The sequence below is a fragment of the Prosopis cineraria genome, unplaced genomic scaffold, assembly GCF_029017545.1.
Source record: "Prosopis cineraria cultivar Desert tree isolate PC_DT_omini unplaced genomic scaffold, ASM2901754v1 PC9, whole genome shotgun sequence".
In the NCBI taxonomy this organism is placed as follows: domain Eukaryota; kingdom Viridiplantae; phylum Streptophyta; class Magnoliopsida; order Fabales; family Fabaceae; genus Prosopis; species Prosopis cineraria.
Genome location: NW_026555340.1, coordinates 27,313,790 through 27,340,883, shown reverse-complemented (window position 1 = coordinate 27,340,883; position 27,094 = coordinate 27,313,790). Strand labels below are relative to the sequence as shown.

Genomic DNA, 27,094 nt, shown 5'->3' with positions numbered 1-27,094 from the left:
CTGAGACCTTCAACGATGGGAAACGACGACTAGCAATCCCTGCACCTAGTTCTACTGTAACTGTTGGGGCTTTCACTTTATCTGACCATGCTAAGCTTGCGGTGGTTTGATTCGTGATGACAGGGGTCAGTTTTGTAATGGCTTTATATGTCGTTTAGATGGAGGCGATTGTTCAACTGCTGAGCTATGGGCTTGTTTAGTTGGTCTCAAATCGGCATGGGAAGCTGGTTTTCGAAGAATTATACTGGAATCGGACTCTGCGGACACGTCAGAACTTCTTCTTCGTGCACCCAATCCAGAACATCACGGTTATGTTCTCGTGATGGAGATTCAGAGCATTCGTGGACGGGATTGGAAGGTACAAGTGCAGCATGTTCGACACGAGGGTAACACAGCTGCTGATTTCTTAGCAAAGGAGCATCTGGATCTGGCTGCTTCTCTTGGGTTTCATGCGATCATGCACCAACCGGATGAGCTTCGGAGGCTTACGGATTTAGATTGGCCTGATAAGGCATGTATGGGTTCAGTTAGGTAACTGTGATGTGTTACCTCCTTGTTTGTGAAAGGGGCAAAAAAAAAAAAAAAATACAAATTTTTAAAATGTAATTATTTTTAAAAATAAAACATTAACGCTGAAAGTGTAAAGTATAAACCAAGACCAAGATAGGTAATTGTTTGCTGTTACGTTTGGATTTCAGTTGAATATAATTAATTATAAAAATAATTAATTAATATGATGAATTTTAATTATAATTGATTATATTATAATATAATTTATTTTGATATTATTTTTTAAAATTAATTTTAATAATATAAATTATTATAAAAAGATTATTTTTAAATTAAATTATTAATAATAAATTAACACAAGGCTGACAATGATGATAAAAAATAAAATGTAACTTGGTTGACATAAAGAAATTTGTTTAGAACCATCCAAACTGGATTTGCAATTTCTTTTTTGGGGTCCAGGCCGGTACTTTTCCCATCCTGTGGCCATGATAAAAGCCTCAGAACTAGTCTATGAGGTTATGGCAAAATATAAAAAAATATGTGGTACATGTCAACATAGTCAAGCAAGTCAAAAATGAAATTTTACTTTCCATCTCAAATGATCAGCTAAGGACCAAAACAAGCACGACTACAACAGTAAGCACATAGGTTGCCTTAGGTAGAATATGTACATGCTCAGCAGACAGCAGGGCTGTGTAAAAATCCCTTCATACTGTCTGATTCAATTTAATTCAAAATGATTCAATTCTATTTGATTTGTATAAATATTGATCTTTTAAGATTAAAAAAATTGAAAAGATTATATTATTTTTTTAAGTTAAATTAAATAGGAGATTAGACATCTAAATTACTTGATTCAATTCGATCTTATTAATTTATTTAACATAATTATAATTAATTTATTTTTGACAAATGTTTCAAATGCAATTGACGTTAAAGAGATGATTGTATAAAGATTTTGAGTTTGTTTCTAAATTATTGTTGTAATATAGTGTTATTGAAGTTTATTGAGTGTTATTTTTGTTAAAGTTATAAATTTAAATAATTTGAACTATAACAAAAATATTTTTTTCGTTGTTAAAAATTATTATGAATTTATTATTATTATAGGTATTTTTATTATCTTAATTGAGTTTATTTGGTTGAAATGAATTATTGTTTCTCATAGAGGAAAAAAAAAACTAAGTGAGTATTGAACTAATAGGATTAATTTCTAGAGGTGAAAATCAGGGAGGGTTTGGTTCTTTAGGGCCTAGCCCTTATAGGCCCGACTCTTAAGAGCTCAGGCTCTAAAGCTTTACAAAAAATTAGACCTGATTTTAAATCCGATTCTTATTTAAAGGGCTCAGGGTTGAGCCCTTAAACCCTCTTTTTTAAAAAAAATTTCAACATTTTAATTTAAATAGAATATTCTAAAAATCAATATGAAACAAATTAACGTTTCATATAAAATTCAGCATAAAATTTGATAAAAATTTAAAATTTAAAATTTAAGATGAAAATTAAAATCTTTATCAATGTAAATGTAAATTCTTCCCATCATCATGTAAAAATAAAATATTAGATCCCTTAGATATAGATCTAATTATTAAAGATGGAGGAAGAGATTCAATATCAATTATCTTTACAACTTTTTTTTCATCACTTGTAATAAATATTAACTAAATTGTGTTATTGTCAATTAAATGTTTGTTGTGTGTGTGTGTGTGTGTGTGTGTGTAAGATAATTGGGCTTGAAGGGTTGCTCGATCTCAAGTCCTTTTTCACAGGGTATATCAGGGCCAGGATAGGGTTTATTAGGGTCAGGTTTTCAAACCCAATTACTTTAAAAAAATAATCTTTAAAGCCCGAATCCTTATTTAAACTAGGCCTCCAAGTCCAATCCTTTAACTCCGACCTATATTCCCAACTCTATCAGTCCCCCAATTCTATAAATTAAGTTATGTCTTGTTAATATTCAAATTATTAATAGATAAGATCGGATTATTGTTGTCTAACCCAATCTTTTTTATAAAAGAGATCAAACTTTGAGTTAAGCTGAAGTGCAATATCGTCTAATCCTTTATACAACCCTAGCAGTCAGCAGCAGCCATGAGAAGCAATCTCCCTCAGCTTGTAATAAAATTGATTAATTACCTCAATAATCAATTACCGCAAAAACTTAGGGTCTGTTTGGATTTCAGTTGGGTATAATAGATTATGAAAATAATTGATTAAGTGGTAGATTTTAATCATAATTGATTATGTTATAACGTAATTTGTTTAGATACTGTTTTTTTAAAATTGATTTTAACAGAATTAAAATATTTGGATAATTTAATCAAAATTAATTTTTAACTATATAATTTAATTTTTAAATATCAAATATTAATTTTTTAAATATATAAAGTTTAAATTTTATTAAGGAAAAAAAAGAAGAGAGTTTAATTTTATTTTTATTAAATTATGTGCTTTCTTTGTAATTTTTTTTTGGGACTGTTTTTGTAATTTTCCCCAACGTTTTTGACAAACTTTTGGTAGAAAGCGGACGAAGGAAGTTTCGAGAAAAACGCGCGTTTTGGCCCATAATCGATTTTTGATCATTTTCAACTGTTTGGATAGATTGACAGAAAAAATCGATTTTGGATCCAAAACGCGCGTTTTCTCCTTATCCAAACAGGCACTTAACTGTTTGGGTAAATTCTTTTTTAATTGATTTTTGGGCTCAAAAAAACGATTAATTGCAGTGTCCAAACACACTGGATTTAACTAGAAAAGTATTCATTTGTCTACCAAAATAGACATTCATACATTACATACTTGATCTTTTAATAAAATTTTAATTACAATTTAATTCTAATAATTTGTTGCAAAATAGATATATTTGATTTTTTGCAAAATAATTTATTCAATTGCCTCATGGAAATCCGTGCAACGCACGGGAATCAGTCTACTTTGTTATCATACTTGTTATATACTCCCTCCCTTAAATATTATCGATTATTTTTAATTGAATCAAATCTTGAATTAATTAGTGTATTATCTTTTAAATTGCATATTCTTTTTTTATTTATTTTTATTTAATAGAATAATTTAATTAAAAATACTCTATTACTTATATACTTTAATTAAAAATGTTATTTAAAAATTTATTAATTATATCTTAAAAGATTAAATATATTTTATATTTTTTTAATAGATGAAGCAGATGATAAGTGTTTGATCAAAATAAAATTTTTAAACAGACAAAATGAAAATTAAATTTACTTAAAAGATACAAATATATTTTAACCTTTGATTAAATATGTAAATGTCACTGAATATTTCGAGGGATGAGAAAAAATTTAGGACAAATGAGTGAAAATTTATTAAACCTTAAACTTTTGCTAAAAAAAAAAAAAAAAAACAGAAACAAAACTCTAGTAAGTAGCAACGATGACCATGTAATAATGAGTCGCCGGGTAGGGTTGAACAATGAGCTCTATTCCTTCAGATCTACCATGAAGAGAAATTTATGGGAGGAACTGGAAAAGTCAGCAAGTTTTCCTGAAAATTTGCATTTTGCAATGCTTTGTTCCCGCATCGGTTTACTTCTGGTTCTGGATGACCATTAAAATAAAAATGCTTAAAAAATTACAAAAATTATCTGATAAGGTGGACATGGTCTTCGCTTCCTTCCGAAGATACTTTAGCATGAAGCAGCAACGCTCCAAGGTCCAGCTTTTGTACGACCACTGCAACAAGATCTTCACTGCTTCGGGAACTCCCCTTCGTTCTTCTCTAGCCTTACAGAAGCTCTCTTCAATTCTTGGTATTTCTTATTAAAGTTTAGATGTGTATGTGTGTATCAATCGTCATTCTCTTAGGCTAATAATTACTGGTTCGTAAAACTGTGCTTATGGGTAACCCACACAAAAAGTGCTCGTAGCTACTGCTGTAAGTAGCGACTGTTGCCAATGTTGTTATGGGTCTGCCCCTTGTGGTTGAAGTAAAATGTTGGATTTCATTTTTCAGATTAGACTGGACTTCATTTGCAATGCTTTAGATTTCGACTCTAATTTGAAGGTGGGAATGTATTTCCGTTCGTCTGTAGAAATTGTGAGGAATAACTCTCTAATACCGATTGAGAAAGATACTAGAACTTCAAAACTTGTGCATACATGGAACTGTGTAAACTGGTTTTCATGGGTAGCGTGTCACTGCCTGGTTCTGGGAAATTCAAGAACATGATTTTTTTTTGGGGGGGGGGTATGTAATATATAATAGGTATTTGTTATCATTATTCAATAGTGTTTTTTTTTTCATAATTCTTTTTAAGGTATGATTGGCCATGAGAATCATTTCTCATGCACACTTTTTTTTTTAATTCCATTTTTTCTTTCCCATTGTATGTACCAAACTTCCCTGGCTTCAGCTTTGAGTGAATAATCTTCCCATACTCTTTACGTCAAAATAGAGATAACTTTATGGTCTTAAGAGTTTGGAAATGTACTATGGTCAGAATGCTTTGTTTAGTGGATGTTTCATGTGCTGTTAGCAATTTGTGACTTTGCAGACACTGTTCAACCAGCTGATGTTGGGCTTAAAGAGGAAACCACAGATGATGATCGAGGCCATGGATTCTTTGGAATTAGCCAACTGAATAGGGTAGCTCGATGGGCTCAACCAATAACATATGTGGATATTCATGAATGTGACAGTTTTATGGTGAGCTTTACCATTTTAGCATCAAGGTCAATGAGACATGTACTCAATTATTTACAGAACTAGTTTGTCATACCTCTAGACTCACAAGTAATTGGCCAATGATCTGGCTTGCGATTTTATGTTCATCTCCAGTCTGTGACTTTCAGTCAGATTCAGCTTGTACATTGGTTTATTAAACTTAAGCTGACATTTACTCTAGCCCTTTTCAAGCAGTACATATACTACTCTGCTTGTCTCCTTTCAGTCTATGCTGTCAACTTGTAAATGTTACTCTTAATTGAAAGAAAAAATAGTTAAATAGAACTAGCGTAACGTGGGCAATAATTTATCCTGCTGCTCGTGCAAGTTTTCATTTCTGTACTCTATGCCTTTTTGTGTTTGTATGTTGTTTGTTTTTATCTATCTCCTAAAGAAACAAAAGTTCTTTTGAATTTAATTACCAAAAATATCTGATTATTGGTGCCTGTATGATTCAGAATTCAGATATAGCTAAAATGTTCTTTCTTTTCTTGCAGTCAGGTTGATCATGATGTCTGTATCTAAAATTCAATGATAATGATTTTCTTGTGATTTTCCAACGGCTTTGAAATGAGATTTACTCTTCAGAATAAAAAAAAAAAAAATCTTTTGTTGCAGATGTGTATATTCTGCTTTCCTACTTCTTCAGTTATTCCACTCCACGACCATCCTGGGATGACTGTATTTAGCAAACTTCTCTATGGTTCTTTGCATGTGAAAGCTTATGACTGGATCGAGCCTGCCTGCATTGCTGAAAACAAGGAACCTGGATGTGCTCCAGGTATGACTTAATTTTATGTCTTTTTTCAAATCATGAGATTACTCCCTTTGTTTAGTTCCTCCTTGAAGACCTTGTCCTCCCAGAGTGTGTCTTCAATCTATTTTCATAGACTTCTCAAATCACATCTCCTGGTTGGGAATCATGAGCACACGGATGCCACAATGATCAATTGTGATCTGATGATGATGACTCTTGTGAATAGCCAGCCTTAATATCTTATATCTAATGTCTAATGCTCATATAGTTATCTTAAATCCACTGAATTCTATCAGACTATGGTTTGTCTTCCTCAATTCAGCATATTTTTTTCATGCGTTCTAGCTTTGTTTTTGGTTCATTTGTTCTGTTTATGATGTCAAACTTCAAACCTCAGTACCTTTGCTAGGTTTGCAAAGCTTATCATCTCTCTGTTGATCTTAGAAAATGGCATGGCCAATAAAAACTTAGTAAATGGTTAGAATCGGCATCAGATGAGCAGTTGCTTGTAACTCACGAGTCATCAATGATTTCCTTATGCTATTACGTTTGGTCTGTAATAACTTTGAATGCTATTTGTGTTATTGCTGAGGACCCAGGTTATATGACCATGCTCCATGCATGTTACTCATTAACTTTCTCGAATTTCAAGCACCCAATTTATTGGATCATATATAGAATATGGTATTCGGGAACTTTTTTTGGACATCATGCAATTTGGAAATCATCACCTTGTTTCTTGGCTTATACTTCCTTCCCTTCTTTATCAGTTACTTTTTAATTGTTCCAATAATTTATTATTTTTGGTTTTTTTTTCTCCCTTGTAGTAAGACTGGCAAAGTTGGCAGTTGATAAAGTTTTGACTGCACCGTGTGAGACATCAGTTCTATATCCAAAGAAAGGGGGTAATCTGCACTGTTTCACTGCAGTGACCCCCTGTGCTGTGCTAGACATTCTCTCACCTCCTTACAGAGAAGATGCAGGAAGGAAGTGCACTTACTATCATGATTATCCTTATTCAGCATTTGGTAATTAACTGCTAACAAACATTGCTTATATTCCATGGATCATATGCATATAGGGATACTTTTGATTGAACCTCAAGATATGAACGAGGACTGCTTTAGTTCAATTACATTTCCCATTCTAAAGTACGCCAATGCTGCTCAAAATTCTCATAGAACTCATATATTAATGTGGAATCAGATATCAGATCCATATCTTAAAAGTTTTCTTTTTGTCACTGCACTACAGCAACAGGAAATGGACCTAAATTATGCGATGGCAAAGAGGAGGAATATGCTTGGCTTGCTGAGATTGAAACGCCTAGTGATCTTTATATGCGGCAGGGGGTATATTCTGGTCCGGCTATTCAGACCTAGCTCTGTTTGCAGACTGGGAAATTGACTGTTTGTTTCCTGTGGGATGGATCATTATGAATGCTGGAAAACATTTGCCAGCATTTTGCTCCTGGAGGCGTAACTAGGGGATTTACAGTGATCATGCGGGGCATTTTCTAGTGGACTACTTTTCGTGTATACATAGTTGGAGCAAAGTCTTGATTCAGGATCTGTAATGCCCCTATTTATCCTTTCTTTTCTGGATGAATCATCTTTTTATCCTGAGAGTCATGACTCCTGTAAATATTTAGAGTCAGAGGTTATGGCTATAGAGATAACTGGATTTTATCTTCACTCGTCCTATGCTACTGGGTTCTCAAAACGTTGTTTGTTTACCCCTTTGTTCCTTGTATGCTTCTACTACTTTCTTGCTCCTCTATTTTACCTAGGCCTGCTTGAGAAACTTACAGAAATTACGAGCCAAACTTACAAATTTACACCTTATCCGCATTTTTGGGCAAGTACTCAGGAGACCTATTATTAATAAGTCAAATTTAAGGGAACATGTTAGTAATTAATTTTTTTATCCAGACTTAGTTATAATTTTCCTATGTTTGGTTGGATAAAAATATGGAGTGGCAAGGAGAAAAGTGAAAAGTTGAGATGACTAAAATGTCCATATTATGAAACATATTAGAATTATTAGTTTTGAATATTATTAATAATCTATTAATATTAATAATAAAATACATTTAAGTACTTATTTTTCATAATCATTATCAAGAAAATATAATAAAGTAGTATCTCGGTTTAATTAAAATTAAAATATCATCATCGTCATCATTAATATTTAATATTATATCCACTGATTATGTAAAAATTTTTCTGAGGATTTAAATCCTATCGCTGACTGCTATTTTTGTTCTTCCAAAAATTGGACTCTGTCTTTTACTTTTGTCGAATACAAATCCTCCCCAAATAACCCCAACAAGAAGCGATAGAAACATCACTTTATTCGAACAAGTGCATATTAGTATTCTATTGTCTATTTTATACAGTAAAAAATTTATATACTTAACTTTACATATTTATTATATCTATATCCAATTCAATCAAGATATGTGAATTTTTTATAAATTATTTATTCAATAATAAATTCTTTTTATTAATTTTATTAACATATTAAAATTTATTTCTCATAATTTATTAAATATAAATATATTAAATATATAAGTTAAGGGTATAAGTTTTTTCTTTTATATATGTGTTTATATATGCTTTTTTGATATATCCTACAATATAGATTCTATTATCATTAATAGCCCTAGATGAATTTTTTTTTATATTTTAAAAATGCTGTATTCTTTTCAAATTTACTTTTTATTAATTACAATCGATCCTCTTACCATCTGATTTCAATAATTAATTATTAGGGCTATCTTAACGAGTAAAACAATTTTTTTTTTGGGTAAGTTAACTAAAGCAATAATGATCAATGTATTGCGAAATTTGATAGATAGATATATCCAAATAGTGCTGGGTATAAATTTCACCCTACAAAAATAATTTTTCCAAATAAATAAGTTAATCAACAGTCGGTACTATTTTAAGATTAAAAAAAGAGTGACGGTCGTTTACCCCCCCCCCCCCAAAAAAAAAAAAAAAAAGGAGTGACGATCAAAACCGTTTCCCGCCTGAGAGGTAGTTACAATTTCCAGATCGCCTTGTTCTCCACTTCGCTGGCTATGATTATCTTCCCGATAATGGAAATCCAATCGGTATTGCAATTACAATTAATATTAATAAATCCATTATAACTTTCTAACCATTCCCTTCGTGTTCTTCGTTGGCTTCCGCCGTTGGCGCTGTCGGGAACTGCGATGGTCCACAGAAGCAATGTCGTGGTCGGTGTCCTCAACGTTTTGACATTGCTCTTGGGTCTTGCCGCAGTCGGTGGCTCGATTTACATTATCATCCGCGGCGCTCACGCTACCGACTGCCAGAAAGTTCTCCGGAATCCTTTATTGATCGGCGGCCTCTTGTTAGCGCTACTTTCGACGCTTGGAATCGTGGCCTCGTTTGGCCGCGTCAATGGGGTTATGTCAGTCTTCTTGTTTGTGACGTTCCTCCTAATATTGGCTCTCATATTATGGACCGTCTTCGCGTTGTTCGGGACACACTCGAAGTTAGGGCAGCGGATATGGGAACAGTTTAAGGTCGCTGATTTCCAGCATTGGTTGCAGCGTTACGTGATTGATGACTATCAGCATTGGAAAGAGATCAAGAGTTGTTTAATCGATGCTCATGTGTGCCGGAACCTCGCCGTTGACGGTGATCAGGACAACGAATATCTGATTTTCAGGCACTTGTCTGTCACCCAGGTTAGGCTTCGTTGTTCCTCCTCAATTAAAATTGTGTCTATGAATGACCCAATACATTTTTACACGTACTATTTTAATTTCAGAAAAAAAAAAACCTCAATTTTGCTGGTTTCATCAGAAAGAAGGCCTAGATGGTAGGGTTATGAATGCAGCTCTCTGTTTTGCAAAGATTTTAATATCTAAACAGACACTTTATTCTGCATTTGAGTATTCATGAGAAGTATGAAGACCACCAACAAATTAAAACCTCCGCTCAGTCATATATATGCGGAAATTAAAAAGAATATGCAGTGATAATGTTGAGTGTGGGTATGAGCAGTCCGGGTGCTGTAAGCCGCCAGTGTACTGTGGATTCACAATGGAGAACGTGACCTTCTGGGTAGAGCCCAAGACAGGACCAGTAGAGAGGGATAGTGATTGCAAGAGATGGAGCAATAGCCAGGACAAGCTGTGTTACGATTGCAATTCGTGCAAGGGAGGAGTGTTGGCCGACACAAAGCTGCACTGGCGGCGTCTAACAATCTTCACCACGATGGTGATCATTTACTTCACCATCTTGTACATCTTAAGCTGCTATGCCGTCTGGAACAATCGATCAGATTCCTGCCCAAATAAGCACCACACAAACAGCACGTAACCCTTGGTGATTCATAGATACATGTATCTTCTTTTTAAATGATACCAGTGAAGCAAGGTCAGTCTTGTTGTCCTAATATCCATAGGCTTTGCGTTTCGAGGAGGTACATATGGGTCGGCTTTCTACATTTGCTCACATTTTGTTCTGATGAACAAATTTTGACCTGCAATTCATCTGATCTTTCATGGAACCTTGAGATTACTTTTTCTTTTGTTTTTGTTTTTGTTACTTGACCTCATATTGGGGTAACTTCAATGTGATAATTATGGTTTTTAATATGACTTCCCACCCAAACCTCTGGAAATTCTATTGCAATGAAAATATTTTTGAAGAGGAAAAAAGTTTGCTGTGGTAGTGGAATATTGACTGCCCGCAAAGCTGAATTACGCGGAATTCTAGAGGGCTTTTGTACGTGCCATGAGGGTGTCCACAGCATAGTGGTTCATAGTGAATTGATGAAGCTGAGAACCTGATCAGAAGAGGAATCAATAGGGGAAACCCGATGGAGAAGATCGAGTAAATCAAAGAATTCCTTGTGAAGAAATGAAATGTCATCTTATAGATTACGTCTGCTCATCTACTGAGAGGCGAATGATTACAGTAATTAGTTGGAGAGATCAGCTCATGACAAAAATTAGTACTGCAAACTAGTCTATAAAACAGAGATGACTTACGTACTGCATCAAGAAGTTTAGGGAAGAGATTGATAACATAGGTACATATTCTACTTTATATGTCAAGTTAAAGTAATACTCATATTTCATAGTATGCGCGGCAGGGATTGCTATGCTCATTCAAAAACCAGATTTGTTGGGCTATCAGCCTATGCTGGATGACAAAGAATTGTTATCACTTCACCTGAAGAAAGTACAAGCGAGGAACAAGAAGAGATAAACTACCCATGTAGTACGTAGATGCAGAAAGTGCTGCAAACCTATAAGTGAGAGATTAAACAATGCAGAAAGTGAACAAAGAAAGAAGGAAAAATACATGTTGATGCAAGTTGTCTAATTAATTCCCTTGTAACTTATCCTGTAGCCAAGCTCTTCATGTTTTCGTTTAGAAAATCTACGCAAGCAGCCGAAGAGATTGCTACCAGGGCTAAGGATCAGAATTGTCAAATGAATGTGAGTGAGCGTACAACAATACATAGTACAAAACTTTAGACCAAGTATCCACAAGAAAGCATCCACTGAAATGGCAATGTTTGAGGGGAAAAATGCATACAACGACACAACTTTCTGAAAGACATTTATAGGAGGTGAAAACGAACCTGAAGCGCAGTTCACTTTCAGCAGAATTTACTCCAAACCCCCTTGAAGGCGAAGAGAAACAATCTTCTGAGGATAACATCGGTTTTGGAAGTTCAACATAGCTGAGAAAGTTCTGAACCCAAGGTGGAGACTTTTCCACCTTCTTCTTTAACCGGCTTTTTAAATTAATTTTTGTTTTCTTCCTTTGTCTAAACTTGCCATTAATATTTTTTCAAGTGCAGCTTCTATTGATTCTTCCCCTCTCTCATGTCCAGCATATTGTTGCAGCAGAAAATTTCTTGATCCCCATGGTACAGAAGTGGAAGAATTCACCATCATGTATAAATTATGAAAGCAAATTAAGTTATATATATATATATATATATATTTTTCCATTTTATTACTTTTTAAAAAAGAACATAAAGTCTTTCTCTTTTTTAAAAGAACAAATTTCATGAAATTGACGGATTTTTAAGTTTAAAGAATCTATTTCCATAAATTATATAATAAGCTCATCTATTGGAGTTCGGGGGAATGCTAGCAAAGCTTTTCACTCTATGCTCTCGTGTTTTTACTCGAACAAGATCTGTTTACATTGAATTAAAATAATTAAGTGAATTAGGTTTGGAAAACTTGTCAGATCAATATAACAATCATATTCTTCTGAACTTCTATCCTTGCCAACTAAACTCACTTTCATTGGCAACTCATTCATCTTCTAGCAATATACAATTTCTCCCTAGTAATTTTTTAAAAAGTAGGAAATTCAGATTTATAGGTGAAAGAAATTTAAAATTTCAAACTTGTCATCAATATATCGATTGTATAAAATTAATGGATAAACTCATAACTTATTATTTATAAATTATAAACCGTGTGATTTATTTCAAACTCCACGAAATTGACATATAGTTTCAATTTTATAAAAATAATTAATCAAAGAAAAACGGCAAAAACGAAAAAGAGAAAGAGAAAGAACTGTAACAAAAGCAAAGTAGGTCTTCAACCACACACCGATGCATTATGATATTGATATATGATACAAAATATGAGGTCAAGAGCGTCTCAATCCAAAGAACTTTCAGCTTTTTTTCATCATATCTGCTTTAATTTGATTCCCACTAAACTTGACACGAAAGATAATCTGCGAATTAGCTTCGTTCATACAGCGATTGAACATTTGGCTTCGAATATCACTATGCATGATTTACATTACATCTTCGTTCCCCCGTCTTAAACATTAACGCCTTGTAGTACGCATTTTTCTTAGGCAGCCGCGATGCACCATTGCCGCCACAACATAACTGACATACACTTTATAGTTTATACATAATGACATAATCAAGGCATAAGTGTATCCAATAACTTAGCCATTGAGTCAGCTCATTGCGAACTCCTTTAACTTAAATACACAATATTTTATTAACAGTTTTTTTGGCACCGTATTCTATTGTTATTATTATTATTATTTTTAATTTCAAAATAGTGGAATTTCAAATTATATTTTTAAATTTAAATTGGGCAAAATATGTAAACTATTCAAATGACTGGCGGGGAATAGCCGAATAATGTAAAAAGCAAAACGGCCAATAGTGTGAGATAGTAACTGAATGAGTGATCAATCGGGAACAAGGAATATAGTAATCTACCGATAGGATATCCTCAGCTTCAACCAGTTACTTACTATACATAGACTTGATTGTTTCCCGAATCTAAATTGGGACTGGACTTTATTTACTTCATGACGACAGAAACCACCTATATTTTAGACTTTGTTTGGACAGAGAATTCACATGCTCTGTTGAATTTATTTACAAATCACTTTTAAACTTGTTTTATTGAAATTAAAAAAATTTAAAATCATTAACTTTACCAAAAGTTTTAATAAATTTATATTATTATCTTTATTAAATATACATACTTTAATAAAAGGTTAAAAGAAAAATTTAGAATAAAAAGTTAATCATATGACTTAAAAATATGACAAAAAAAACTTTACTTTTATAAGATAACTAATTTGCATTCCCTAAAGTTTCTCCCTTATTATCTATTAAGTTAGAAAAATCTAGATTGATTACCAAAATACGAACAGTTTATAAGTTCTTCAATGAGTTCTATTAATTCCACGCAACAACTGATCCAAACCGAGCCTTAGTAGGATTAGATATGATTAACTCAGGAGAATTTGATCCAGATTCCCGTAAACATCATTAGCAACAAGATTCCCCAGCAAGTTGTACTCCATCCACTGTAGCCTTCCTTCTCAGTCGTAATGTTTAATATTGTTCGGTAGGCCCGGCCTACACCTGACCTACCCCTTGGAGGAAATCCTGCTTTCCAAAGATACCTTTTCCTTTACAAGAAAGCAACAAGCAGGGACCTTCAAACCATCTATATATGCTTAAGAAATGAAGAAAATGACTTGCCGATGGCAATTAGCATTTCACACCCATGGCTCCATGACCATGTTAAGAAAGCTCTACAATCCAATAAGGAGCTCCAAATTTCATAACTGAATGGAGATAAACTTTCTGGTTGATTACATCACATTTCAAACCAGCATTTGGGGCAATTAATCAAAAAATGAAAAAGTCTCTGCATGAAACATGCACCACATAAAAAGAGGCGGCACCAATATGATATGAAACATATTAAGTATGCCTGATCTGCAACCAACGATGCCTCGAAGCTCGAATAAAGACTGATATTTTATATTTTACACTTGAACAGGGGGGAAATGAAAGCGGGACAATTTCAAGAACAAAAAAAATCATCAAAATGGTGCTTCAGACAGGTAAGAACACAATTAAACACGATTACCCTAAATTCACATATACTTGTAAGAAATAGATTAAAAAGGGATGTACTAGCCGTTCTTGATTAACCCACCAATTGAAAACTTCTTATCAATTGGTAAGAGGCTTTACCATCTCAGCAATGTTCCAATGGGGCTATATAGATGATAAAAAGTGAGCTGCGAGAATGCTATTTTCTTGCTGAGAGGCTTGAGAGCAGGAGAGTGAAGGACATGAACACCGAAAGTAAAATTAAAGTAGAAATCCGCCTAAGAATATTCTCTCAAAACTTAACAGGATAAATGCGATAGATCATGAACTACCCCACTTAATATAAGATCTAGTTTGCCAGCCTAAGAGCATCACAAAATGGGAATGTCGGCAGCCGCAGTACTATCGGCAACATCGGGGGAGGTCAGTTCATCTAACCTATAGTTACAGATCATGCATATCTCCTACAATGAAAATCAGCCATGAATGATATTATAATGCATGATGACATATGCAAGCTGGAAGCTGAAACATGTAAATTTTTAAACGGTAATCGACAGGACAGCAACTGGCGAATCGATCATTAAAAGGCCATACAGCAATGTTATTGGAAATCAAGCAATAAGTTCCAAGAAAATAATAAGAATTTCTCGACAAGAAACAACTTGAAACTGCTGAAACGGAGATAAAAGCAAGAAAACTAAGCTCGGCAAGGCGACCAAACTGATGGCACCGAAAATACTGAAAGAGACCAAGTAAGCATTGGATGCAGAGGTTTATCGACCAATTCATGCTTTGTGTTTTCCCACACAAAAAATCAGGAAGAGATCGATGAACCGCTGCATCCAGTGTCTTCACCCCAGCTCCATATAGTTTCGCTGAAAAAATGCAATATTAAGAAAAGAAATTGAGAGGATTTGGACGAGAAAATGCCAAACACACAGACAAAAACAGCGAGACAATAGAAAAACTCCAAGATCCAGCACGTTCTTACGGACAAAACACGAACTCGCGATAATAAACAAAAATCAAACATAGTGGATCAACGAATTTTACAACAGAGACACAGATCTCGACATACATAAAAAGGAATTATGTAACACAAGGGTTCAAAGAAGGACCTAAGCTATCACTTCTTCTCATGAAGAAGGACTGAGAACATGATCATGAATCAGAAGAGAACAGTCAATCACCATTCACCATTGCCGTTTCTTCGCTTTGGATCGTTTTTTTTTTCCTCTCTCTATGCGGCACTCTCGATGCGAGTCACTCACAGACGCGCTGGGACTTTTCAAGGGAAATGCATTCGGGATCTCGTTTTGTTTTTATCTGGACTTGAAGTTACCATTTAGCCCCTGCTTTCAAAAGACAAATGATGCTTTTATTGTTGGAAAACCACAAAAATTGAAGTGCATTGTGGATAACTTTGCAGTCACGAAGTCTTGTTTTGGGTCCCCTTGCGGATAAGTATTTTTTTCTTTTTTTTTTCTCCCAAGACTATCATTATAAAATTTTAATAAAAGTTAAAAAATGACATGAAAAGTATAAATATTCATGGAAAAATTTAAATTTTAAAAATTGTAAGAAATTTTTTTAAAAACTTTAGATCTTCTTTGATCATAAAAGGTACTCATTCCTGTCCAAAACAGAAAATTTTTTATTAACTAATCTTAATTCAAAATGTAAGTAACATGATATTTTTTTAAAAAAAATTCTTTTTCATTCTATTTTTTGTATTTGTTAACATAGGTTCTTATAGTTGTAAATTTATAATATTCTTCTCGCTTATTATAACTTGAAGCTAATATTATGCTTGGCTCATAAAGAAAAATAGAGAGAAGGAAAAAAGTGGAGGAGTATATTTTTTTCTCTCTATGTTTTGGCTGGGTGAGAAAAAGTGCGAGGAAGAAAAAAAATTATTAATTTCATATAAGCAATAATAATCTTATTATTTTGTAGGAAAATATTTTTATATAATAAAATTTAATATTTTAAGATATTATTTATATGATATTTATCATATGTTACTGACTAAATAAAAATATCCTGGCAAACTATATCAAGAAAAAAAAAAGTTGTTCAATTTAAATTTTTTGAATTTTAAAATTATTAAATATATAGTAAACTACATTTTAAAGTGGATGGAAAATTATGATAAAATGAAAGGAGACGAAAGATATGGGAAAAAAAAGATTCATTAATAAATTTAAAAATTGAGTTTTCTTTTCAATATTTTTCCATGTTTAAAGAGAAAAATTAGAAGTAAAAATACATGAGTTTTACATATTATTTTAAAAAAATTATATTCAAGAACAACTCAAGAAACATATTTGTAGGTAATGACTAATAATAAATTTCATTCAGTAAAAAAAATAAATTCATATTCTTATTTTAACAATAATTTATTCTGTATATATTAATAGTCTTTAAATGGGATTTTCCTTATTATTTTGGACAGGAGAGTGTGTAATAATGACCAAATTTCACACATAATCAATCTATTAATTTATTAATATCAAAACAAAACCGGATCTAGATTTCATGAGCCAAACATTATGCTATTCTGGTCCTTATCATAGGGTATTTCTAGAATTTTTTTTCATTATTATAAAGTATTTGATGGAGTTTTAACTTTCAATTATATATTTTTTAATATGACTCTTATTTAAATTATTAATTATGAGAGAGAATGTAATGTAAATTTTAAAAAATTATTAGGGGTAAGATTGGAAGTTTATTATATTTTTTACTAAAATTAATGATTTAACAATCTATTATTAATTTTGATAAAATAGTTAAAAATGCCTATAACAGAGATCGAGAGGGAGCTTATACTAATGCAAAAGATCTTGCCAGTAAATATTCAATTAAAGGAAAATTTTAGTTAAGGATCAAGGAAGAAACTTAATTAGTAGTGAGTTTAAAAAAAAAACTGAAACTTCAGTTCAATCTAGGAGGAGAAAAGTAAAAATCATGTCAATGGTGAAAAGACTACAATATTCTTCATTTATTATGTAAAATTACTAATTGTTAATCTTTTTACTTTACTTATTAATTTACTAACATGAGTTGCAAATTACATGAGTTGACTTGTCAATAATTATATAAGACTTTACATCAGTTGTCCAATTATAAACAATAACATTAGTTGTTAAATTACTAATTTTATTTATTAATTTACTAATATTAGTTATAAATTGCTGGCAGGTCTTATAATTTACTAACACATCAATTGTAAATTACTAACATGTCTTATAATTTATAGCCTATGTTAGTAAATTAATAAGTGAAGTTAGCAAATTAACAATTAATGTTACAGATTATTTGACAAACAAATGCGATTTATGTAACCTCCCTAAGGTTAAAAAATAATTAACTCCAAATCATGGTAATCCAAGGTTTTACCCTCAAGGATTACCAAATTGTAAGGTTTTAAAAAAAATTTCTTAAAATTATTTTAAAGGAATCTCAATTTTTGTTAATTCAAATCCCAAACATAATTTAAGGACTCCAAATCAGAGTTTTGAAAATAAAACAAAAGTTTAAAAATCAATTAGGACCCAAATAATAGTTTTAAGACTCAAAAACAAATTCAGTATAAAAAATAACATGCGTCACGGCACCATGATGTGTCTTCTCTATGCCATGTACTGCAGTGTGAGACGCCATGCGCCACGGTACATTGCACGAAATTTGACAAATCAGTATTGTCATTTGACGGCATAAGGAGCGGACTTCTAACGTGTCTCACTTCTTCATCCGACGTCCGATTGAGGTGGTTTCAATGTCTACACAGAACTTTTTTCTAGATCTAGCTAATGGTATAGGTTTCATATTCAAACAATTTTTTTATAAAAAGTTGGACACCAAAACCCCTTTTGACTACTTTCTTTACAAAATCTCACAAATGGGGTGTCTCAACTCAACCACTCGTGCCAATAGCTTATGCAAACCATCCAACCACACTTAATGGACTCTTGCAGACTCGTGCAACACACTATACTCAACCAAAAATGCTTATTTCACAAAATTACCACTCAACCCCAATTTCCACAAAACATAAAGGGGGAGAAAAAGTTGCACAAAATCAACCATTTAGTTCCAAATTTCTCAAAAATATATATGTTCCTACTTGCACAAGTATTTTGGCCCTATTTACAGGTTTATAACCAAAACTCACTAACTCAGGGCATAAATACACTAGTCATACACAAAATCATGCAAATAATGCATAAATCATATCAAATACTCCTAGTTGGCAATTACATTAACAAATATCTATGTAAATAGTAAAAGAGAGGCATATAGAGGATTACTCCACTAATCCTAAGCCTCTGTATGTTTTTCCAAACTCAAATCCGATGAGCTAGGTCCTAAAAATATTGAGAATTGAGGGATGAGTACAACCACTCGGTAACCAAGTTTCATTTAACCCATATAGTTGCATATCAATTGTAAATAGATATAGTTAGACAATTAAATACATATATCACATAACACCAGGCCACGATTCACAAAACTACTAACCATGTGATTAGGCTTGCCACAAAACATTATATCATGTTATTTCACAAAAACATAACCGAAGGTTGTAAAAATAACAACCAAGCGCCTTCAACACATGTCAAATCATAAAACTAACAACCATATGGTCGAACTTATATGTATGATTATATGCAAACCTTATATCCTCCTGTTATCTACAACACGAAATCAGTGGCTATCTCGTGTCTATGTCTTTCACGGACTAACCCAGCCTTTTACTCGTGAGGAGCTACTTGGCTAGGGTGAACTCACTCATTTATATAATCTAGTTTCTCCTAATACTAACAATTATAGGATGTCGTACCCATAATCTAGCCTCCTCATGAACTGGTAGAGACTATTTATGTTTGAGTTTCTTGTAAAACAAGTAGGATACTCCCAAAATAACCATAGGACAATGGCTACCTCCCGATTCCAACAATTAGTGCCAAGGCTAGTTTTCGATTCCAACGGTTACTGCCAATACCACGTGGATTTTCAACCAATCTACTCCTCTCCCTACGTGAACTTCTGTCAATGATCATGCTATGCACATTTCATACATAATATACATTTTAACAATCATTTTTCAATACATGAACTCATATAACACAAATGCTCCATAATTTAACATATAGTTTACTACAATTTCTCCACCTATAGTAATAAATCGCAATTAATTTTGCAAAACATCAAGGGTGGTAAAATCACGATTTTTTTTCAAAAAAAAAACCATTTCACAAATCAACACCTTGTCAATATGCATTATCAATTTAACTCATAAATCATATTTTACAAACACAATTAACATTTAATTATAAAAATTAAGTTTCTCTCAATTACTTTAAATCTTTGAGAAGTTAAAGGTTTACCCCTCATTATATCAACTTCCTAAAGTTTCAACAAGCTCGAATAGTGCTAGAACAAACCTCTATACATCCAAATCACAAGGATATCATCACTATCTAGCTCTTGAAACTTTATCAATATAAAACTCCACGTACACTACTTTTAACCAACTCATAATCACTACCCGTTCATATCCAATGGGTTCATTAGATTTCATTAATGCACATTATCATTCATAACACCTCAAACCATCATTATTACACATTAATCTCTCCCAACTATCTCATAAATATTAATTTTTGAGTATTAAATGCTCCCATGGACCAACCACTTCTAAAATCATCAATGTGGTGTTCCAATATATTAAACAACTCTTATTTAACTTATTTTAACCAATGAAATTGGATACATACTCTTATGGACCAAAAATCCATCTTCAAACTCAAACCCCGCCATAAATCATTACAAATGAGGGAGAGAAAGGAAGAAGAAGACACTATAATCTTACCTTGGATGTTTGAGAGCTTTAATCTAGTCTTAAGTATACCCAATGTCGTGCCTTAGTAAAGCCAAATCAAGCTTTTCATTTTCTTCCTTTTCTTCTTCTATTCTTTTCACACGAAAATGAATTAGAGATATTTGATTTTTGATCATGTGTTAAGGCACACGCTACCCTTCGCTGCGATGCATGGCATAGAGGAGCCCATTACATTTTAAATTGTCTCTGTGCACCGTGGTGTGTGGCACAGAAAACAATTCTTTACTTTTTTCTCCTCTTTCCTTGCCTGAGTGGCCCGTCATCAATCCGAATCCACTTCTAGGGCTAAAATCACATCAATTATGCCAAGTTAAGCCCTTATGGTCACACACCTTATTAACTCACTAATTACCCTCATTAGGTTAGTAAATCATGATTAAAAATCTCCGGATGTTACAATTTACAAGTGATTTTGCATAACACGTGAATGATATTTTGATATTTTTAATATTGAAATTATTTTTATTTTTCCCTTCCCGGACTAAACTAAAGTCTTAGGATTTTTTGAGACCTACCAATAATTAAGTATCTTTTCTAATCTTTAACTGAAATTCTCCTTTCAATTAAGAATATTGGTATATGTTGTTGAGTGAATAAGTTTTACACTCAAAAAGGCCCTTAATTCCCAAAAAATGGGGGTGGGGATAGTAAGAGTTAAAATTAAGGAGAATAACATCTAGATTTTAAAGAGATCAATCAATTTAAATTAAGTCTCAAGTACAAATTTCAAGAATTTGCAAGTATGGCTTTCAATTTTACAACTTCGTTATAATGAGTTTTTAATTTATTTTTCAAATTTTAATATGGTTGAAAAATGAATAAATTTATTTTTCTTATTAAAATTTAAAATAAAAGTTGCAAATTTATCACAATTAAATTATAAAATTAAGAATTGAACTTATAAATTTATGAAGTTTGACACCTAAAATTTAATTTGATCTATCATTCTCCCTTAAATTAATTCTTTGCACAGCATACCTTGAGGACAACCTTTTAACTGTGTTAGGTTAAACACACGGATTTAAATCTTTTGAAAGTTTCAAGTGTAAATTCATATGAAATTGAAGTTGAACTAATTATCGACCATTGATAAAAGCAATGCACCCGGCGGCACAGAAAATCACAACTTTTGGACGCTCACAGGAGGAAAATTGAAAGACATTACGGCAAAAAAAAAAAAAAAGGAGGGGAAAGGGGCTTGGACCTTGCTTCTTCTGAATTATAATGTAAATTATAGTTAATTAATTCATAATTTATAAATAATATTATTTAAAATTTTAATTTTTTAAAAATATTATCATCTTTTTATTTATACTCTCATTAAATATTTTATATAAAAATCTTAATAATAATAATTAAAATTTTAATATAAGATTTTTTTCAAAAAAAATAATAAATAAAATAGGGGCATAGTTGAAAAAATAAAATAAAAATTATTCAATACTTTATATTTTTTTATCAGTTAAAAATTTTAAAAGATGCATTATATTGTAATTCGAAATGAGTAAACACAGCATTATTTAATTTATTGCATGGCGGCATCATCATGTAATATAATCATTCCATTCTAAATTATAAAATGTTTTTAAATAAAAGTACACATACTAATAAAACTCTTAAATACACCTTATAAATTTTTTAAATAAAAATATAAATTTTTAAAAATATCCTTAATTTAATAATTTTTTAAAAGAATTAAAGAGAAAATATAATGAGAAGGATAATATTTAAAATTATTATTAATAAATCTTATTTTTAATTAAAATATTTTATAATTTAGGATCCTAAATCTCTTTAAAAAAATATTTTATAATTTAAAAAAGAGGGAGTAACATCATTCTATCAATGGCTCACGTTTTCTCAAGTTGAGTGAAATTTAGAGACGACTTCTATTAAAGGATTTAAGTTCAATTGTTAAAGGTTGTTTACACATTAAGGAATCGAGAATAAAGTCATAAGTTAAGCAAAGACTCGTTTACATGCATGATGAGACCCACTTTTAGGAATGAGATTATGAGAAGGCTTCTTTTTAAAATTTATTTAGCGTGGAAAAGCCTGCTTTCTGCCATAAGCCAGTACGCGAGGGAGGCTTGCATGCGAAACACTTGTAAAGTAAAAACCACATAAAAAGAACGAAACCCCTCGTCGTGCTTCCCTTTTTCTCCCTTTCCACGTTGATATGCCACTCTCCAACCTCTCCCTGATTCTCACTCTCACGCATCTCGTTAAGCAACTTGCAGAGAAGAAAGAAGAAAGATAGATCCTTTATTTATATATATGCTTCATCTCCAAGCTAGTTATTTCACTCATTCACAGGCACTGCATCTAGCTATAGCCATGGCAACACCGGCATCGTCTTCGATTCTGCAGCCGGAGCAGCAGCAGCAGCAAGCAGGTACAGGAGAGGCTCAGATTCCGACCATGACTACTGCAGAAGCTGTACCGAGCCCTAGTGCTTGGAAGTCCTCTGGCTCTGTCGGTCCTTTCCTTGCAGTCATTTCTGTGCTTACTGTTCTCGCCGTTCTTTCCTGCTATTTGGGTCGAAAGTGGAACCCTAGGCCTCTGACCCCTTTAGAGAGCATCGAGAACAGAGGCTGCTTTGGCTGGCTCAAGCTCTTACGTCGCCGATGTATACCTGCGCTGGTTCCAGTTGGGAACGTTAATAAGTCGTCGGAGATCTTGCCTTCTGCTAAACACAACACTAATGAAGATTGTAAACTTGAAGATGGCAGTGAGGTTGCTGAACAAAACCTTCACCGTCAAGTTTAATTCTGTATGTTGGCCTAAAAACAATTATTTTTTATTGGCTCTACGACATGTCGTTTCTGTAATATAAGATATTTTAATAAAAATAAAGTTTCATAAATCATATTTATTCTAATATTAACATTCCCTCTTTGTTATTTTCTCTCTTAACCTTTCACAAATAAAATTATATTAAATTAAAAATTTTTTTATCATTTATATTTCTATTTTAAACATAAAATTATAAAATGTATGAAATAAATTTTATTAATACATACACATATATGTGAATAATTTTGTAGGAAAATGTATACACCTAGTTCGAGGGGAAATGATGGAAGGAATTTTAATGGAGGTGAGGGGATGAGTTAGATGTTACTTTGTTTGATTCAGGAGGAAAGAAGAGAAAATAATTATCTATGGACAACTTTACTCTCATTTCATTAGTGTTAAGATATTAAAAAAGTATATTTACATCTTTTAAATTCATCATTGAGGGTATGTTAGTTAAGGCGTGGCAAATTTTATCCCTTTCCTTTCAATCCCTCCAAATTAGAGGGAAGGGGAGGAGAAATTTTTCCTTTACTCCATTCCCTTTCAATTTTTCAAGTCAAATAAGAGGAGAGAGCAAAATTCCTCTCCTCCCCTTTAACCAAACACTCCTAAATTTAATTATTACAATAAGACATATTAAAAATTGCAATTCAGTATAGTTGAAAATAGGTAATATTAAAAAAATTAATTGTTATATCTTCATATTTTATTTAGAATCAAATGTAAATTTAAAACACCATTTTATAACTAGGACACGAGAAAGTATATGGTGATAATGTAAAATGATAGGAAAAATTATGAATAGTTCTCGTACAATAGATTTATTTACAAATAAGTTATGTAAAATTTAAAAATTATAACCAAATCTCATGAAACTTGGTTGTAATTTGAAAGTTAGGATATAAGGACAATACTATCCCTATTAATTTGATTTTCACTTGTAATTATAACTTTACAATTTACAAGTATTATTTCATGATTTACAAATTAAATTTTTTATTTAAAATTTTATATAATATGGAGTCTTTATGAAGTTAATTATGTCTACTTTAGGCTATAATTGATCTAATTGAGATGTAAAATTCATAATTTACCATATAATTATAGCTTAAGGAAACATAATTAACTTTGTAAAGACTCTATATTATATCAATAATTAAATAAGAAATTTGATTTGTAAATTATGAAGTTGTAGGTGTAAATTGTGAATTTATGGTTGTATATAAAAGCCCAATATTGTTCTTTTACCCCAATAATAAATTATACTCAAGTCTTAAGGAATTTAGTTGTAGTTTTTGAATTGAAAAAATATAAATTTTAATTTTTACATTTTGCTCGTATTTTATTATAAATCTCTATATTTTTTTTTTGTATTATGGGTCTTTATACTTTTATTTTTTTAATATTTTAAGTTCCTACACTTTATTTATTTAGAAATATAAAATATAAAAAAATAAAATTATAGGGACCCAAAATATAAAAAAAAGTATAGGGATCTATAGTAAAATACAAACAAAGTACATAAATAAAAAATTATATTTTTTTTAAATTTTACAGAACTTAGTTTAAGTATGTTTTACGGGAGCCATTCGTAGTTTGCCCTAAATGATATTCAAATTAATACGTTATACGAAGAGTGGAGAAACGAGTGTCGTTTTCATCATTTAGACATCCCAAGACCAAAGACGTCACCTTGAAGTTTAACAGGGATTTTTACCCCAAAAAAAATAAAAAAAGAGTTTAACGGGGATAATTGGGAGAAAAAGCCCAGTGACATTAATATGTACCCCTCTTGTCTTATTTATAAGGCAAAATTTTTTTTATTCATAAATCACATTATTAAATTTATTATAAATTTTTTATTTTACTCTTTATTAAAAGTTAAAAAAATATTTTATTAAAATATGTATATTTAATAAAAATAAAATTAATAATTTATTAAATTTTAAGACAGAGTTAATAAATTTTAAATTTTTTTAATATTAATAAAATATATTAAAAATAAGATCAAAGAAATATAAAAAAAAAAAATGTCTGATTCCTTCAAGACGCGTGTTTGGCTGTCTGCCAATTACAGAACACAGAAATTCGCACCTTGGCTTGCTGTAACTGGTGCTATTGCAGAGGACATTATAGACATGCATGCATGCAAAAAAAAAAAAAATATATATATATATATATATATAATATAACCAAATTTATGGATATCTAATTAATTAATTTATTATTAAATATGCTCGTGGAGACAACGCCACCTCAACTTAGCTGTGCCATAGGCCTGTGGAGAGCAGCACATGGACTACTACGAAATCTGACTTAACAAAAGAGAAAAGACACTTTCTGCAAGAATATTAAAAAACATAGTTTTTTTATCTTTATATTTTATTTATATTTTATTATAAATTTTTATATTTTTTAATACTTTAAATCTTTATATTTTTATTTTTTGGTGTTTTAAATTCTTAAATTAACAAAATATAAAAATCTTAAAAGCATTTAATATATTAAAAAATAAAAATATAAGAATTTAAAATATTAAAAAAATATAAAAAGATTATAACAAAACATGAGTGGGTACAGAATTAAAAGTCATGTTTTTTCATAAACAATTAAAATCAAGTACTCAAATCTTAGACTGACCCCCATAAACCAATCAAAAGAAAGCTCAACCGACCCTTTGACCTGAGCAAATTTAATGCGACGTAACAAAAATTAACTAAACTAATACCTGAGTTTCCAAGAAGGCACATGCATTACTTCGGAGTACTTAGACACGCCACAGAATCATTGTCCGTCATATTCGTTCACGCCACACCAATCGACTCGCTTCCATTTCGTTTCTTTCGGTTCATATTTCCGCAGATCACATCGAGATGTCGTCTAAGGTTCTCCATGTTGATCAGCTGAACCAACTAAGGGACGTTTTTTCTCGATTTGACATGGACTCCGACGGCAGCCTCACCCTCCTAGAGCTAGCGGCGCTTCTCCGCTCGCTGGGGCTGAAGCCCACCGGAGAGAAAATCCACGCGCTGTTAGCCACCATGGACTCCAACGGCAATGGGTTTGTGGAGTTCGATGAATTGGTGAGAGCAATACTGCCAGACTTTAAGAAGGAAGGGGTGATCGTAAATCAAGAGAAGCTTCTAGAGGTTTTCAAGTGCTTCGATCGCGACGGTAATGGGTACATATCGGCGGCGGAGTTAGCCAGAGCAATGGCCAGAATGGGTCAGCCTCTCACGTACAGAGATCTCACTCAGATGATCAGAGATGCCGACGAAGACGGCGACGGCGTTATTAGCTTCAGTGAGTTTGCCACTGTGATGGCCAAGTCTGCCTCGGATTTCTTTGGCCTTACATCTCCGTAACCATACCATCCAGGCTGAAATAATATCCCATTGTGTCATATGAATTCATTTCTTCAAAGATTGTGGAGGGGAATTTTCTACCTTTTCTTTTATATTTGCTCCACACCACCCCCCCCAAAAAAAAAAAAATCTGTAAGTTCTGTGTTTTATGGAAAAATTAGTTTTAAATTGGAAAATAAAATTCTAACCTCAACCTGATAGAGGACAGTTTTTAGAGATTCGTCTTGATCCGAAATATAGCCTAATGTGTACTTTTTATAATTTTTTAATTATATTCTAACAAATTAATGTAATCAGGGATGTTCTAAAGGAGTCAACTACTATAATTGTGAGCATTTATAGAAGGTGACAATTTTAACTAATAGTAATTTCAAGAATGGTAAAGTAATTACTATTACTCTGCAGCCTGTTGTGTAAACTGGAGAGAATACATAAAAACAAATGAATTTCGGATATCTGTCCTGGGTTGGATACCGAGTAACCAGCCAAATTTTTTAGATATTAAATTATATATTATACATAAAAATTAGTTTCAAGTAAATAAGAAGCAAGAGTATCTCACTAAACCCCCCCCCCAAAAAAAAAAAATCCAGCTCATATGGCATTTTCAGTAGTTTTACTGGTATATAAGAAAACATGGTTACTCCT

At 32.0% G+C, this 27,094-nt stretch overlaps 4 protein-coding genes and 1 long non-coding RNA gene across 7 annotated transcripts; 4 read left to right on the top strand and 1 right to left on the bottom strand.

The window, feature by feature from the left end:
* The first annotated feature begins 3,941 nt into the window (after positions 1 to 3,941).
* On the top strand, positions 3,942 to 7,715 carry LOC129319523 (plant cysteine oxidase 3). Of its 3 annotated transcripts, none has more exons than XR_008595511.1 (5): positions 3,942 to 4,303; positions 5,030 to 5,199; positions 5,836 to 5,998; positions 6,802 to 7,125; positions 7,229 to 7,368. XR_008595511.1 is itself a non-coding variant. In XM_054964635.1 (5 exons), the coding sequence occupies exons 1-5, from the start codon at positions 4,096 to 4,098 to the stop codon at positions 7,354 to 7,356; spliced, it is 852 nt and encodes a 283-aa protein (XP_054820610.1). In that variant the 5' UTR covers positions 3,942 to 4,095; the 3' UTR covers positions 7,357 to 7,715. The 3 variants fall into 3 exon arrangements, 2 of the variants coding, with proteins under 2 accessions (XP_054820610.1, XP_054820609.1); XM_054964635.1 differs by having other exon boundaries at positions 5,048 to 5,199; positions 6,802 to 7,002; positions 7,229 to 7,715; XM_054964634.1 differs by having other exon boundaries at positions 6,802 to 7,002; positions 7,229 to 7,715.
* Positions 7,716 to 9,029: 1,314 nt separating this feature from the next.
* Positions 9,030 to 10,522, top strand: LOC129319932 (tetraspanin-11-like). The gene is made up of 2 exons (XM_054965044.1): positions 9,030 to 9,695; positions 10,015 to 10,522. Exons 1-2 carry the CDS (start codon positions 9,195 to 9,197, stop codon positions 10,330 to 10,332), a joined length of 819 nt encoding a protein of 272 aa, XP_054821019.1. The 5' UTR covers positions 9,030 to 9,194; the 3' UTR covers positions 10,333 to 10,522.
* Positions 10,523 to 13,655: 3,133 nt separating this feature from the next.
* LOC129319496 (uncharacterized) lies at positions 13,656 to 15,692 on the bottom strand. Its single transcript, XR_008595508.1, has 2 exons — positions 15,493 to 15,692; positions 13,656 to 15,249 (listed from the first exon to the last, which is right to left on the bottom strand). It is a non-coding gene; the product is annotated as an uncharacterized LOC129319496 (long non-coding RNA).
* A 6,847-nt stretch (positions 15,693 to 22,539) lies between these two features.
* LOC129319218 (uncharacterized) lies at positions 22,540 to 23,151 on the top strand. The gene has a single exon (XM_054964216.1). It carries the CDS (start codon positions 22,560 to 22,562, stop codon positions 23,049 to 23,051), a length of 492 nt encoding a protein of 163 aa, XP_054820191.1. The 5' UTR covers positions 22,540 to 22,559; the 3' UTR covers positions 23,052 to 23,151.
* Positions 23,152 to 25,763: 2,612 nt separating this feature from the next.
* Positions 25,764 to 26,660, top strand: LOC129319171 (probable calcium-binding protein CML15). Its single transcript, XM_054964159.1, has one exon. The coding sequence runs from the start codon at positions 25,955 to 25,957 to the stop codon at positions 26,444 to 26,446; it is 492 nt and encodes a 163-aa protein (XP_054820134.1). The 5' UTR covers positions 25,764 to 25,954; the 3' UTR covers positions 26,447 to 26,660.
* The last annotated feature ends 434 nt before the right edge of the window (positions 26,661 to 27,094 follow it).